Source organism: Antrostomus carolinensis, unplaced genomic scaffold (genome assembly GCF_000700745.2).
Source record: "Antrostomus carolinensis isolate BGI_N321 unplaced genomic scaffold, ASM70074v2 scaffold18108, whole genome shotgun sequence".
Lineage (NCBI taxonomy): Eukaryota > Metazoa > Chordata > Aves > Caprimulgiformes > Caprimulgidae > Antrostomus > Antrostomus carolinensis.
The window spans coordinates 531-15,501 of NW_010333858.1; the positions used below are offsets into that span (position 1 = coordinate 531).

Genomic DNA, 14,971 nt, shown 5'->3' on the forward strand with positions numbered 1-14,971 from the left:
CACATCCCACAAAACCAACCCCTTCCATTTAGGAAAGGCAGCTTGTTTATCTGAGGTAACACAGACCCGATTTACTTCAGTTTTCTTTCTATCTTGACAACCTGCTCTCTTTCGCTCTACGTTAGAGCATGGCAGTCCACTAGAATTTTGTAAACACCTTGTTAGATCCATAAATACCTTCACTACCCTTAGAAAATAGAAAACAAATTCTTGCCTCACCTGGTTTTACTTTCTTGGATGCTAAGTCATCTGCTGGCAACAGACATTTTCTTCTGAGAGCAGCAGGAGCTGCCCGTTGTATTGGGTTCCCCTCTTCTCCTCTTCCCGACTGCTGATTTTTTTCAGAACCAGTGGATGTCGAACGCACACTCCGAGGTTTCAAAGCCTTGTCATTTTTACAGTTAGAAACAGAAGCAGCTGCCTTTGATGTGACTTCTGCCTTTTTCCTTTTATTCCTCAATTGCCATGTTTTTTCCTGGGATGAATTGTTTTCTAGAGATGTATCTTCACCTTCTTTAAGAATCCTCTTTTGAACTCTACCTTTGGGCAAGCCAGGTTTTGCCCTGAGAGAAGTGGGACTCATTTCTTCGGATTTGGAAGGAATTCTTTTCCCCCTGCCCACTCTTGATGGATTTTCTTTTGCAGATGGAGCTGTTTTCACACACATACTCTGTTGTTGTTCACTACCACTATCTGCTGGCAAACTGCATTTTCCTCTAAGAGAAATGTTACGAGTTGTGTGTGATGCCAGAGCATTTTCCTTCCTTCTGCCCCTTCCAAGTGGCTTCTTTTCTGCACAGGACACTGTTTCCAAAGGCATATTTTGATCTTCATCAGTACTCTTATCTTCTCTCACAGTCATGTTGTTATCATCACCTTCTAGCAACCTACGTCTTTTCCTGGTAGAAAGACACTGAGATGTTTGTGATGCTGCAGCAACCTCTCGTCTTTTCCCTCGTCTCGGTGGATTGTCTTCTGTTGAAGGAGTAGCTTCCAAAGTTGAATCTTGTTTTTTTACAAAAGCCTCATCTTTACCATGATCTGCAATTAATGTTTGTTTTTCCATAAAGGCAGAACAAGCTATTTGAAGCATGGAATCTACTCGCTTTCCTCTGCTCCTCTTTACTTGTGAAGAGGGATTTTCTGAAGCCTTACGTTGACCATCTTGATCAGTCATTCCTTTGTCACCCTCAGGTAAACTCTTTTTGTCTCCAACAGTTTTGGAACTAGCTTCTTCCAGTTTGAAATCAACTTTTCTACCTCTGCCTCTTCTACTGTTTAGTGCTCTCTTCTCTTGCAGGATTTCTGTTTGCTTTGGTTTAAGTATTCCCTGTCCGTTTCCTGTCCGCTTTTGACGGCTCTGAGCAAGGCTGCCACTGTTTGTGGCACGTAGTGATGTGCCAGCTGGGTCATTCTGGTTCTTCATGACTTGGTAAGTATTCTGGACACAAACTGAGCTCAAAGAATCTTTGAGGGAAGATCTGTCCATTTCTGTTTCTGACTTAAATTTGGGAGAAATTCTTTCTAGGTTGTTTAGATCTTCAAATTCATCAGACTTTTCCTTCAAAGAGTAATTTTTGCCTCTTCTGCTTCTAGCTCTGTTTCTTTCTTGTACTGCACTTCTTGCTTCCAGGTTCAGAGCAGTAACTGGCATTTTGTTGGTCTCTCCAGAACATAACTCTGCCTTTAAATTTTGAGATGCCTCTGTTGTATTTCCCTGAGCATTTTCTGTTTCATCTCCCTGAGATATCTGAATCTCGTTTTCGACGTGTGACTGTGTTTCAGCACCAGTTTCAGTTGAAGGTTCCTCAGTTTTCTGAATGTTCTGTGTATTTTCAAGTGCCATCCTGCTAATGTCTCCTTTTACTTCAGTTGAGTGATTTCTGGCACTTCTTAAAGACCTAACTCTTTTCTCTGTTGTCTTTATTTCACCTTCAGATTCCTCTGCTGAGGGAGTCTCAGGATCTTTGTCAAAAGCTCGTTCACCTCTCTGTATCGTCTTCACTGATGGGTCTTTGCGAAGCTTTCTTGTTGTCCCATGAAGATCCTTTGAAGGAACTTGTTTAATTTGGTCATTTCTAGCTCTTCTTCCTCTTTTAGGGGAAAACAGTGGTTCTGTGTTTTCTACTTTTTTTACTCCTCTAGATCTCTTGGCAGGTGGCAGCAGCATTTCTTCACTGTCTTCTACAGCACCTTCATCAGGTTTGTTTTCAGGTGTTTTTAAACTTGCTTGCAGTTGACTTTTTTGAACGCTACTAGATACAGGTACTGTCTTCATGGTTGGATCATCTTCAGTTTCTAACAGGTCACCGATGGCATGTTTCATATTTGCAGGTTCTTTTTGTAGCACTGAAGAATCTTTGCCACGTGACTCAAGATTCATTTCTTTCCTTTTACCTCTTCCCAATCTTTGAGTAGCTCCACGTGGTTCCACAAATGAAACAGTTTCAACTTTTTCCTGATCAGGGTGCTTTGAAACAATTTCATCCTGGATGCAACGGTTCGTTCTCCTTCCTCTTCCTTTGTTTTTAGCTCCTGGAGTTGAATTACTGACCCCTCCCATCTCCTCTTGGGTGCTCTTGTTTTCCAGACCTTGCAATTCTTTTAAATTCAAATTCTTTTCACACTGCTTTGCTGAAGTAGGATGTACTGTCTTCCGTGATCTGCCCCTCATTGGTCTCTGGGTAGATTGGTCTTCACTAGTTGATTCTTTCTGTTGAGAATCTTCACCTTTGTCTTCTAAACGAGTTGTTTTTTTTTCCCCCCATTCAAAGTTTTTACATAGAAAAGAGCACAAACAAAAGTTATATGTAACTATCCCTAATCAAAGTATCTGTGAGTTTTGATTTTCCTAACAGAGTCATCTTGCTCAAATAAATCACATTTAATTTTCTTTATTTAATAAATAAATATTAATTATTTTAACCAACTCTAGATTAAAGACCAGGCTTCAGACCAAAGATGTTTGTTTTCTTTGGTAGGTATCACTCCTAAGTTTAAGCTATGTTCCTGAAATCCTTTGCAAAGAAAGATAATTTTAAATTAAGACCTAAATGTCAGGTTTTTTTTACACTTGTATGTTTGGAGATACCAACCTTACCACACCAACAAAGTACCACACTGTTACTTCTCTACCAATAGAATTCCAGCACTTGGTGTTCATCAGGGATGACGACACAGATTCCGTGAGCTATGGACACTTCACACAATTTTTGAGTTTTTAGAACTTATGTTAAAACTTGATAATAACATATATTACCTTGTAGATTCATTATTCCCCTAGTTTAAGCAAAAGTATTTGTACTCACCAAATTTATGACTGGAATAAGTGCAAGGAGGTGCAGCGTCTTGTTTAGGATCTGTAACATTTACTGATCTGACCTGAGGGAAAAAACAATAATCAATAAATGCATGTCTGACAGGACAAGGAATAATGGAGCCCTTCAGCACAGAATTAATGTATAGTGAGAGCTGAAAAAAGTCTCGTCAAATACTTCTCTCTAAACATGAAATCAGCTCAGTTTTGTAGCTGTATCCATGGATTTGATATTAGCACACAAACATATCAAAATACTTGTCATCTCAGCTAGCGTATCAGTTTTTAAAGTGAAAGATAACAAACAATGCATAGAGTTACCAAAAGCATTCATGAAATTGGTTGAAAAGTGTCTAAATGAGTGTTCAAAAGGAATTTGGGGTGTTGAAGGCAAATCATTTGAGTGTTTTATTGTAGTTCTACACTGAAGAGCACTAAGCCCAGTGAAACGCAACATTTTACCTGTGGATCTGGGAACGAGCATCAATACTAATAAAATTCACAAACAACAAGAGTGACGAAGCTGTGAATTATAAGGTCAGAATGGGAACTCAGAGCAATCTCAGGAACTACTCAGGGTTCCTTCAAAGAAAATGCACAGCAATAAAGTCATCTCCACGATAGACATCCCTTGAGGAAGCAAGGGATGAAAGACTTGGGGGCACAGTGAGCAATCCACTGATCACACAGTAACGTTTTGTCACATGCTCAACACTTCTGGATGTGCAAAGAAAAACAGAGCTGAAAAATTAAAACTCTAGGGTATGAACCAGCTCAACAAAACCAAACCCAACCATATGCCCAAGGAAGTTGTGGCTGCTCCTCCCTGGAAGTGTTGAAGGCCAGGTTGGATGAGGCTTTGAGCAACCTGGTCTAGTGGAAGGTGTCCCTGCTGATGGCAGGGGGGTTGGGACTGGATGAGCTTTAAGGTCCCTTCCAACCCAGACCATTCCATGATTCTATACCTTGCTTATGAGAAGGAAGGCTGGGAAGGAATTTGATTGTACTTGGTAAGCAATTGAAAGGGTGTTTGAAACATAACTGGAACAATGGGCCAGAAAATTAAAAATGGCTCAGATTCCACTTCGCAATAAGCTCCATCCTTCCAGCAGTGGGTGTTCATCTGGACAAAGCCACCAAGGGAAAAAAAAATGTCATCTTTACAATTTTCAAATCAAGATGAGGGGCTTTTCTAGAAGGTGTCTTTTCCTCCAGTGAAAAGCAAACATATAAAATATAGTTAGATTGTATAAAATGAATCTCTTATAAAGCCTAGCTATATTTTATGTGATTCTGCAGATCACCAGAAGTGCTGCAGCGTACAAGACATCATACCAGGAGGCCTAAGAATTCATTTCAACCACAGGTTTCAAAGCCTAAATATATTCCTTCCAAAAGCTAAAGAATTTTACCTGAGTTTCCTCTGGAATATCAAACATTTCCTTAACTCCACCGTAGTCCTCTTCAATATCACAACATTTCTCCTTGGGTTCTGCCAGAAGCCTCTGCAGACCCACAAAATCATCAACTGGTTCATACTTCTCTCTCGGAGTCTTCACTAGTCTACTGATACCAAACGCATCTTCTACAGGTTTGGCTTTTTCCTTTGGTGTCTTGAACATACAGCTGACCCCACTCATGTCTTCTACTGGTTGATATTTCAGCTTTGGAGTTCTCTTGATTGAAGTAACACCCACCACATCTTTTACTCCTTCTGTTTTTTGTACTGGAGTCTTCAGCAATCTTTTAAGGGCAATTTCATCTCTAACAGGTTCTAACTCTTCCTGTGGGGTTGTGAAGAGCCCCTTGATGTCTGACAGCACCTCATCTTCTTCTGGCTTCTGCTGCGGAGTTGTGAAGAGCCCCTTGATGTCTAACAGGGCCTCATCTTCTGGCTTCTGCTGTGGGGTTGTGAAGAGCCCCTTGATGTCTGACAGGACCTCATCTCCTGGCTTCTGCTGTGGGGTCCTCATCAGCTGCTTGCTGCCTGATAGAACCTTGACTGGCTCTGCCTTCTGCCGTGGGGTTCTCATGAGACACCTGATGCCTGATAGAACCTCAGCTGGCTCTGACTTTTGCTCTGGTGTCCTAAAAAGCTGCTTGATGCCTGACATGACCTCAACTGACTCCAGCTTCTGCTTTGGAGTCCTCCTTTGACTTCCCAATTTCAGAGACACTCGCTTTTCTGGCATTATTGGCAAACCAGCCACACTACTATTTTCTTCCAGCCTAGTTTTTCTTGTTTCAGGAGTTTTTGTGGATGTTGCATCAAACATAGAGTTCAGAGGTCCCCTCTCTCTCAGAACGTGACAAAGGCGTGGGCTATCTTGTTTCTGTTCTGAAGCATCTGAACTATTTAATGGCGACACCATCATCTCACCTGAAATAAGTGGTATATTTCTGTAATTTGGGAAAAGAATTAAGTAGAAAATCCAGACATTCTAATTGCTGTATAACTAAGTTAAATGGACTTAAAGAGCTGGAGCTTTCTACAAACGAAGATGCAACAACATGCCTCAACAATGGATTTGGTAATTGGCTTCTACAAGGCACAGCATACATTTAAAAAAAAAAAAGAATATAAAAAAAAATGTTATTACTTTTTCTGATTTAATCTGATATAAGAGTTAATGTTTTCTGTTGTCCCTAAAATTTCTAGTGGTGCCAGTTTTTGATTGTCATTTCCTTTCTGTTCTGCAGCAATAGCAGACACAGATCAGAAATCTTCATATTAAAGACCACACATTTGACCTTATAGACTATCTCAAGTTGGAAGGGACCCATAAGGATCATCAAGTCCAACTGTCTGCTCCTCACAGGACTACCCAGAACTAAACCAGGACTAAGAGCATCGCTCAGACACTCCTTGAACTGACAGGCTCAGTGCTGTGACCACTTCCCTGGGGAGCCTGTTCCAGGGACCGACCACCTTCTCGGTGAAGAACCTTGTCCTGATGTCCCATCTGAACCTCCCCTGACATAGCTCTGTTCCATTTCCTTGTGTCCTATCACTGGTCACCAGAGAGAGGAGATCAGCACCTTCCCTTCTACTGCCCCCCTTGAGGAAGTTGTAGACTCTGATGAGGTCACCCCTCAGCCTTCTCTTCTCCAAGCTGAACAAACCAAGCAACCTCAGCTGCTCCCCCTAAGTCTTGCCTTTGAGACCTTTCACCATCTTGGTCACTCTCCTCTGGACACACTCTAATAGTTTGATGTCCTCCTTCTGTTGAGGTTCTCAAAACTGCCTCCAGTACTGGAGGTGGGGCCACACCACTGCGGTGTAGACTGGGACAATCACCTCCCTCAACAGGCTAGCTATGTTGTGCTTGCTGCACCCCAGGACACAGCTGGCCCTTTTGGCTACCAGGGCACACTGTTGACTCATATTCAACTTGCCACCAACTCAAACCCCCAGATCTCTTTCTCCAGCCTCCTGCCCTCCAACCCTAACCAGGATTAGCCCATCCCAGGTGGAGAATCCAGCACTTGCTCTTATTAAATTTCTTAAGTTTGGTGATGACTCAGCCCTTTCATCTATCCAGATATCTCTGTAAGGCCTCTCTACCCCAAGGGAGTCCTCAGCTGCTCCTAGTTTAGCATCATTGACAAGTGTATTTAATGTACATCCGATTCTGTGTTTCTCTGGCTGTTTAGTGCCAATTATTTATTTTCCTTCACTATTTCCTAGCGCAGTAAGCACGAGCATTAGCATTAGAACAAGCATAGCCACGCTGTCACTCAATAAAAACAGACACCGTTCCTCCTACTAGTAAAAAAGTATCTTCCTAATACAAACCTTTCTAATCTAAAACTTAAAAAAATATATAAATAAATAGACTTTTTCTGAAAGATTACACAGGAACCTTTCCCTGCCACAAAACTTGGTCACTGGATTTAGATGTATTCACTGTCAACTCATTAAGTGCCATGCTTTAGCACAACATTTGCCTGAAACAATACTTCAGTATTTTGAAGTTTCATACCAAATAGAACTAAAAAAACCAAAAAAAACCTACTAAAAAATTAAGGGGAACTACAAAAATGGTTTTTAATACATGATAAAAATCAATAGTTCCTTTTATGGGTTGCCAGATGCTTCATCTCAACAAGGCTGAGACAACTGTCTCAAGTAGCAGATGCACCACTCACCCTAAAGATACCTAAACATTTCTTTTCTTTTCAAATAACACACATACCAGACTCCTCAGGGGTGTGCAATTCAGACATTTCCACATCAACATATATTGGTGAAAAATCAGTCTTCCGAACACTGGCTGCAGGTGATGTCTTTCTACTCTTAGTTTTTGGCGTTTGAAACATTTCAGTCATTCCTAGAGATGAAATTCAGAGAAATGAGGATATCCTTTAACAACAGAACTACACAGTTGGCAGAGTGAGCAACAGACTTTAAAGAACTTACCTGTGAAGCTTTCGTCCATTTTCATATCGAGCTTCGAGATGGGATTTCTTACCACTTTAGGCACCTGTGCAGCTGTTCTCACTGTGGTAGAATAAGCTTTACCTACAACTATTGTAGCAGGTGACTCCGCATGACCTGTACTAAAATGACCTTTTATTTTTCTCTCTGGAGTCTGTAGATGGGAAAGAAGGAGAGGGGGAGGTTCATAAATAAAGATTCCTCCCTTTACCTTCAAGATTCCCCCCTTTACCTTCAAGATTCCCCCCTTTAAGAAACTACATTTCTTATATGCTGTAACAAAGACATCAACACCCATTTAACATCATCCTAAAAGCTTATAAAGCTTTCAGCTTCTGTAGCAAAATACCTACAAGCTGGTTTGTGGTTATGCAAAACCAAAAAGAATACCTTTGCTGACTGGGTTGTCTTCTTAAGGGATCTTCCCTTTTGGACACTTTTTTTAACAGTCTTTGATTGTGATCTTGCAATACCTAATTTTACCACTTCCGCCCAAGATTTTGCAACTAGAAAATAAAAGAGAAATAATCACTTTAATTCTCAGCCACATCAATGGAAATTCACAATTATTTATTTATGATAACAATGGATTTGCTGCAGTTACTGTAGCATCTGACAACATCTCTACTAAAGTGCTCTGTGAAATGCTTTCTATTAGAAGATCTAATTTCAGCTGCTGAAGTTTAACAAGTGTCCAAGTACCCAGTGTGGTTACTTCCACAACAAAAAACAAAACCAAAAAGCTTCATAGAGTGTCAAATAGATGTTAGATCCTCAAACTGAATGCTGACCCAGTGCCATCCTCACTGTTTTTGTAAGGAAATAATTTTTCACATTAGAAACTTGCAAGGAGCCTCTCAGTCTCATTCATTATTATACCTGAACTTCTCCCTGACAGGACTGATTTAACATGAGAGGAATGGTTTCTAAGTGAAACATCCAGCTTTTCTTTCACCACTTTTCCAAGGCAACTCTGTAACCAGGAAACTATTTATTTATACTGCTTAGAGCATTTAGATCTACACAGACATTCCATAACTTTATCTATCACCTTCTCCTTACAACATACTCTGAAAATTCCCAAAGCAAGGTTCCCTTTGTCACAGCACCATTCTGTACACACCAGCTGAATCAGGGAATTAGTTACAGCTGTGCAATAAATAAAGCTGTAAGTTGGTAGCACATCTGCCTTATTTCAGAAATAGGCTATGAGAAGACAGGGATCATATAGAAGAAACTTATTTTGTTAAGTAGAGATAAAAGGGGAATGCTGTTCCTGAAGAAAAGGATATTATAAATTCCTTTCTCAGAATTGCTGTGCAAGTTGGAGAAAGTCTGTAAATAAAAGAACTCTCAAAAGCTGTCATGGCTGGGGTGTTCAGAACACGTAGAAAAATACCAAGTGTGCAGGAAATTACCTAAAAAAGCACTGAGAACACAAAGTTTCATTTTAGATATAAAGTAGACATCTTTATCTAGACATCTAAGTTTTAAGAACTGTGGTGTTCTTTTTCTATTACAGAAGAAACCGATGCACTGATATTAAAAACACACATTAGAGAGGGGCAGTGAAAAACAGTATGTCATTAATATTTGTGAAGTACTCTGCTGCTATTAAAATGAAGGGAAAAATCAAAACTACTGAAAAAAACCCCAATTATTTCACTAAAAGACTAATACCACTTTCAGCTGCATTAATCAGGAAGCATTGTGAAGGCCTGTGATTTTATCTCATCATGTAATAATAATACATGATGAGATAAATATAAATATAATAAATAATTATTATATTTACAATACATAATATGTAATGTATATTACATATTATGTATTAATATGTAATTAATGTAATACTATATTTACATTACATAATATGTAATGTATATTACATATTATGTATTAATATGTAATTAATGTAATACATATTATGTATTAATATGTAATTAATGTATATTACATATTATGTATTAATATGTAATTAATGCAATACATATAATAATATGTAATAATAATACATGGTGAGATAAATATAAATATAATAATTATAATCATGATGATGAGACCATCATTGGGACATTGTATGTACTGTGTTATTCTAAATTTTAAAATGACACTACAAAAAATGGAGACAGTAAAGAGTAATAAAATTCCTTAGTGAATGGTGATGTTGGTAGGAAGTTTTAAATTTTACTTTGAAAGAGTCAAATTGATTTAATTTCTGAAAACGGATGACAAAGACACCTCATATGTTCGTTTCTTCAAAGGTAAAAAATTCAGAGCTCCCACATCATAATATTCCCAATGTTGTCAAAACTATTTCAAAACAGTGTTCAAAATTCAAATTCAAATGCTCAACTTCAAAGTATTTAAGTTAACACCCAGTTATAATCCTATTTTTTTAATTATATCTGTTATATGCTATTGTCAACAGTTAAATGCAGTTCAGTCCTTAAGAAAAAGGTTGTGAAGTGTCTACAGAAAAAGGCACAAAAACTGAAACTAGATTGCTGTAAAGTACATGTTTTCAAATCAAAATTGATGTAATTGATACAATCTGATATAGTTCAACACTACTTGAATTTGAAGGATCTCTATTGCAACCAACCATGCAAAGAGAACCTTAATTCTACCATTTTTCAACTTCTGAACCCTAAGATTTGTGCTCTTAAATACGGTGTTTTTATGCTTTAGGAATTTGCTTTAGGAATATACCAGAATGTAACTAACACTTTGCAGTTCCCAGTTATTTCCAACAAGCCCAACAACCACCAGAAGATACACTAATCACCTGGTGCTCTCTGCATCATGAAACAACAGGCCTCTTTCAGTTTTGTTCCTGTATTTTAAAGCAATTAAATTAATATTAAGAATTAACAGCTGAAACAAACCTAGTAAGTTGGCACTAGAGGCACCACTTCTTCTCTTTGCACTGATAACTGCTGCAGCCCCACTCTTCCTCTTCATGGGCGTGACCTTAGAATCAAATTGTGTGCTTCTCCTTAATTTGGCAGGTTTAGCCATTAAGGTTTTATCATCTTGGTTAAGGTGAGAAGATTTACGTGTTTTCACTGGGGAACCATTTTTCCCCTTTGTATTCACGTCTCCTGCATCTGGTGATGGTGTTGTGATGTGAGAAATGGAGAAACGTCCCTTTTTGTAAGGTGTTGGAGAGCCCAGAGCAAGTGTAGGTGTTGCTTTCCTAGAGGCAGGGGATGAGGAAGCTGGAGACTTCTGAGCTGGTGAACTTTTTGGTGACACTTTTCCTTTCTGCAGATGTTCAGAAAATCCATGTTACAAAAAACCAAAAACCACAACATATAGATAAAATGTTACTGCAAATGCTCATCTACGTCTCTAATAAGTAAATAAAAGAGTATAAAGTATCATCAGATCATCTGAAAAAGCCTTAAATGTTATTCTCTGAAAACAGACTTGTAACAAGTTTTAAATGGCAAAACAGTCTCAGAACACATGCAAATTCAATTGAATAATTAACTGAATTTATAATTCTACTTTATTCAAAAGTTTTCTTCACATCAAGTACACTACACACACATTTTAACTAGTCTAAATCAACAGCAAATGTCTTCAAACTTCTAGCCAAACCATGTGGCAGTAGAATGCACAGTCTGCCATCAAACTACTGTTCTGTCCTCTGTTATTTATGGTAAACTGGAGCTTGTAGACGCTGCTGCTGACCACAGACATATAGAAATGTACTCCCATGCAAGCAAGAGAATGAGTAATAGTGTGAGAGGTGAATAAAAACACATCTCCTGGCTAAAGACAGTTCTGGAGCCCCCAACAAAAGAGAGACATGGAGCAGCTAGAACAAGTCCAGAGGAGGCCACCAGGATGATGCGAGGGCTGGAGCAGCTCTGCTGTGAGGACAGGCTGAGAGAGTTGGGGCTGTTCAGCCTGGAGAAGAGAAGGCTCCGGGGAGACCTTCTAGTGGCCTCCCAGTACCTGAAGGGGCTCCAGGAAGGCTGGGGAAGGACTTTTCATAAGGGCAGTTAATGGCAGAACAAGGGGAAATGGGTTTAAACTGAAAGAGGGGAGGTTTAGATTAGATATTAGGAAGAAATTCTTTGCTGTGAGGGTGGTGAGACACTGGAACAGGTTGGCCAGAGAAGCTGTGGCTGCTCCTCCCTGGAAGTGTTGAAGGCCAGGCTGGATGAGGCTTTGAGCAACCTGGTCTAGTGGAAGGTGTCCCTGCTGATGGCAGGGGGGTTGGGACTGGATGATCTTTAAGGCCCCTTCCAACCCAAACTGTTCTATGACTCTATGAAAGGCTAAGCTGAGCCCTTTCCTGTAATTGAGAAGTTAAAGAAAAAAAAGGCTGATTGAAATTTGCTGATCTCAAAGACCATTTTAATTCGCAATTAAAATCTCCACTTCACAACACGCATCTAAACAAGATTTACTACTCATTTTTAATTGGTTTTTTTGTTTTTTTTTTTACAAATCTTAGCATTTATAAATTCTGTTCACATTAACTGTCTTAGCAACTTGATTAATCTTAATGTTTACCTGGGCTGCAAAGTTCTTCAACCCCTGAGCCTTTTTGAGAACGGCACGTGGCGAATGTCCAAACGGCAAGCTCAGCCTCGCGGGAATCGCGCCTCTTTTAAGGGGGGAGTTGGGAGGCAAACTTTTATCAAAAAGCTCTGGACTTAGATGAACACCAAAAGACACTCTTTTTCTTTTTCCTAAAGACTGAAGTAACAAACCGTCGGTTTTCCTCTTCTGAGGTGTCCTTTTTGTTTTGCCTAAAAATAACAATTGAAAATATTTCTATATCTAGCCAAGAACACACGTCAATGGTTTTAACCAGCACAGATAACAGCGCTCACTCGTGCACTTTAAAGTTGGAAACATATCAGATGGTAACTTACTGTGAAGAGAAATAGATTCAATTGAGTAAACTATATGTTATTTCGTATTTTTAGGGTCAAATATAATGAAATGATAAATATTTTAGAACTCTTATGTCAGCAATGAGTTCAACGCTTTATGGAAGTGGAGAAATCCTCACAAAAACACGAGGAGAGTTTCTCAAACACAAAAGCAACGAGGTGGGGGATCAAACATTTACCTGATTCTTCAGCAGTGGACAGGCCAGGAATATTAATTTCTGAGACAGCCACGTTGCTTTTTGGACTAGCACATCCAGAAGACCTTCTCTTTGATGACAACCTACGAGGTCTTTTAGCACTGGCACCTTCTACATCCTCTGCCTGCTGACACATCTTTGTGGCCGGCTCTTCCTCAGTTCCACTGTCTTTTCTCTCTGTGGTCTCACCTCCAAGCTCCTGGCTGGCATTTGTCTCCAATGCTTCTTCAGTCAGCAGTCCAGAGCTCCTTGGCCTGCCCCTCCTTCTTCCAGAGCCAGGTTTCTGACCAGCAGGAGATGCCTGTTCTGATGACAACTCCTCTGAAGCCAGTGTCTCCAAAGGGACACTTTTGTTTGATAATTCTTTACTCTGCCTGTTACTTCTCCTGGGACTCTTGGAATTAGAAAAAGAAGTCGGAGTTTCAAACTGTCCCTCTTTTGAGTTAACAAAGTTTGCCTGATCGGAAATTTCTTTCAGCATTTCTTCTTTTCCAGGTTTTCCTGGTGTATCTTGTGTAGTATCTTGTCTTTGTTTTAAGCATTTCTCTTCTGACGAAGGCGGTGGTTTGAAGTTATCACTTCCACACACTGAACCTTCCCTTGGAGTTTCAGCTGAAATTTCGGATAAAGACTTAAGTTTCAGTAACACACGTCGTCGAATTATGGGAGCAGTATTATTTACAGGCTCCATCCCACTGGTTTCTTCGGTAGGTGACACAAATTGAGCCCGAAGGCTCTTCCTTCTGGGCGTTGGTGTAGACAGGATGTATTTATCTCCTTCAGAAACACTTGTCATGTTGGTTGCTTGTGGTCGTTTATCTGATAGTACTGCAGAGCTGTGTATTTTCATGTCACCTGAGCCCAAGCATTCTATAGAGCAGGGCTTCAGTGAAAACGCTGGAGAATTTCCAACCTTCTCCTTACTGGGTTTGGTGGTAACTTCAGCACCTTCAGATTTGCCTCCCGTACTTAGTTCCTTATGATCCTGCAAGTGACTTCTTCTACCAGTATCTCTTGACACCTCCTTTGAAAGAGAAGTTCGAGGACTTCTGGTAAAACTCTTCTTGGTGGCACTTCCTACAGCTGAGATCTGATTAAATTCAGAATTGATTGTTCCCTCCTGTATTTTTATTTTACATTCTTCAATATTTTCACTTCTGCCTAATTCTTTTTCTTTAGTCAGGCTTCCCAGACCATACACACAATTTGATGATGAAATCTGAGCCCTTGGTTGTGGCAGAACACTCTGACCATCTCCTTTTGCAGCTTGTTGAGATACCTTTGCCTCGTGCAGAGGATTTTTCACTTTAATGTCATGTTTCAGTTTCTCATAGAGTTTACTAAAGGGAGACATTTCATTTTGCTTTTTGACTGACTGATATATTCTCTGTGAAGATTTGGGTGTTTGTAGTTTCATGGGTAAAGCTTTGGAAATATTTTCCTCTGTACTTTGTTTATTTTCATTGGCATTTTTTTCTTCACACTCAGCATTATCTACAAAGTAAGCAAAACAAAAAGTAATATAGAGGCAGTTACTTAAAAATTGCAGAGCTACAAGCACGAGTTCCAGAAATACAGATAAAAATTCCTTCCTTTCCTCTCCCAAGATGGTCAACCAGGGTCCAGGATAGAGTACTGTAAATAAAGCTCTGTTAACAATAACAGTTTCTCTCATGATAGAAGCATTGTGTTGAAATGTTTGACATGTTTTTTTTCCAGAATCAATGGCTCAGATACATCTTTCAGGGCTGCACAAGATAAATCTACATAGAACTAAACAACCATCTAGGTCAGCTTTCCACAACTGAACCTGGTGTTTGTTTTGCATGTACGTAGGTGCTATATGGCTTTAATTGTGGCAATGCTTCTTCAGGCTAAAACCAGACAACAGAGCAGAGTTGCTACATCCTAGATGAGACGTGGCAAGTGACTGCACGTGTGCTGCCATTCTACTGCCACCTGGAAACTGCATCCAAGGAAGCTCGAGGCAGCGTGCTGCACTCTGCGCTTTCCATCAGCAAGAGGTACACACAAGCAAACAGTTCCTCTGACAAGAGATGTTCTTTTCTCCTTTCCTGAAGAAAAGGAGGCTGAGGGGAGACCT

General features: G+C 39.7%; 1 protein-coding gene across 1 annotated transcript; it reads right to left on the minus strand.

Moving 5' to 3' along the window:
- Positions 1-219: 219 nt before the first annotated feature.
- MKI67 (marker of proliferation Ki-67) lies at positions 220-14,361 on the minus strand (the record flags this gene model as incomplete). Its single annotated transcript, XM_029086495.1, has 9 exons — positions 220-2,739; positions 3,309-3,381; positions 4,729-5,696; positions 7,513-7,647; positions 7,737-7,908; positions 8,145-8,260; positions 10,643-11,021; positions 12,285-12,523; positions 12,850-14,361. Coding segments are annotated over 9 exons (6,114 nt in total), but the record flags the coding sequence as incomplete, so codon positions are not given.
- Positions 14,362-14,971: the final 610 nt, after the last annotated feature.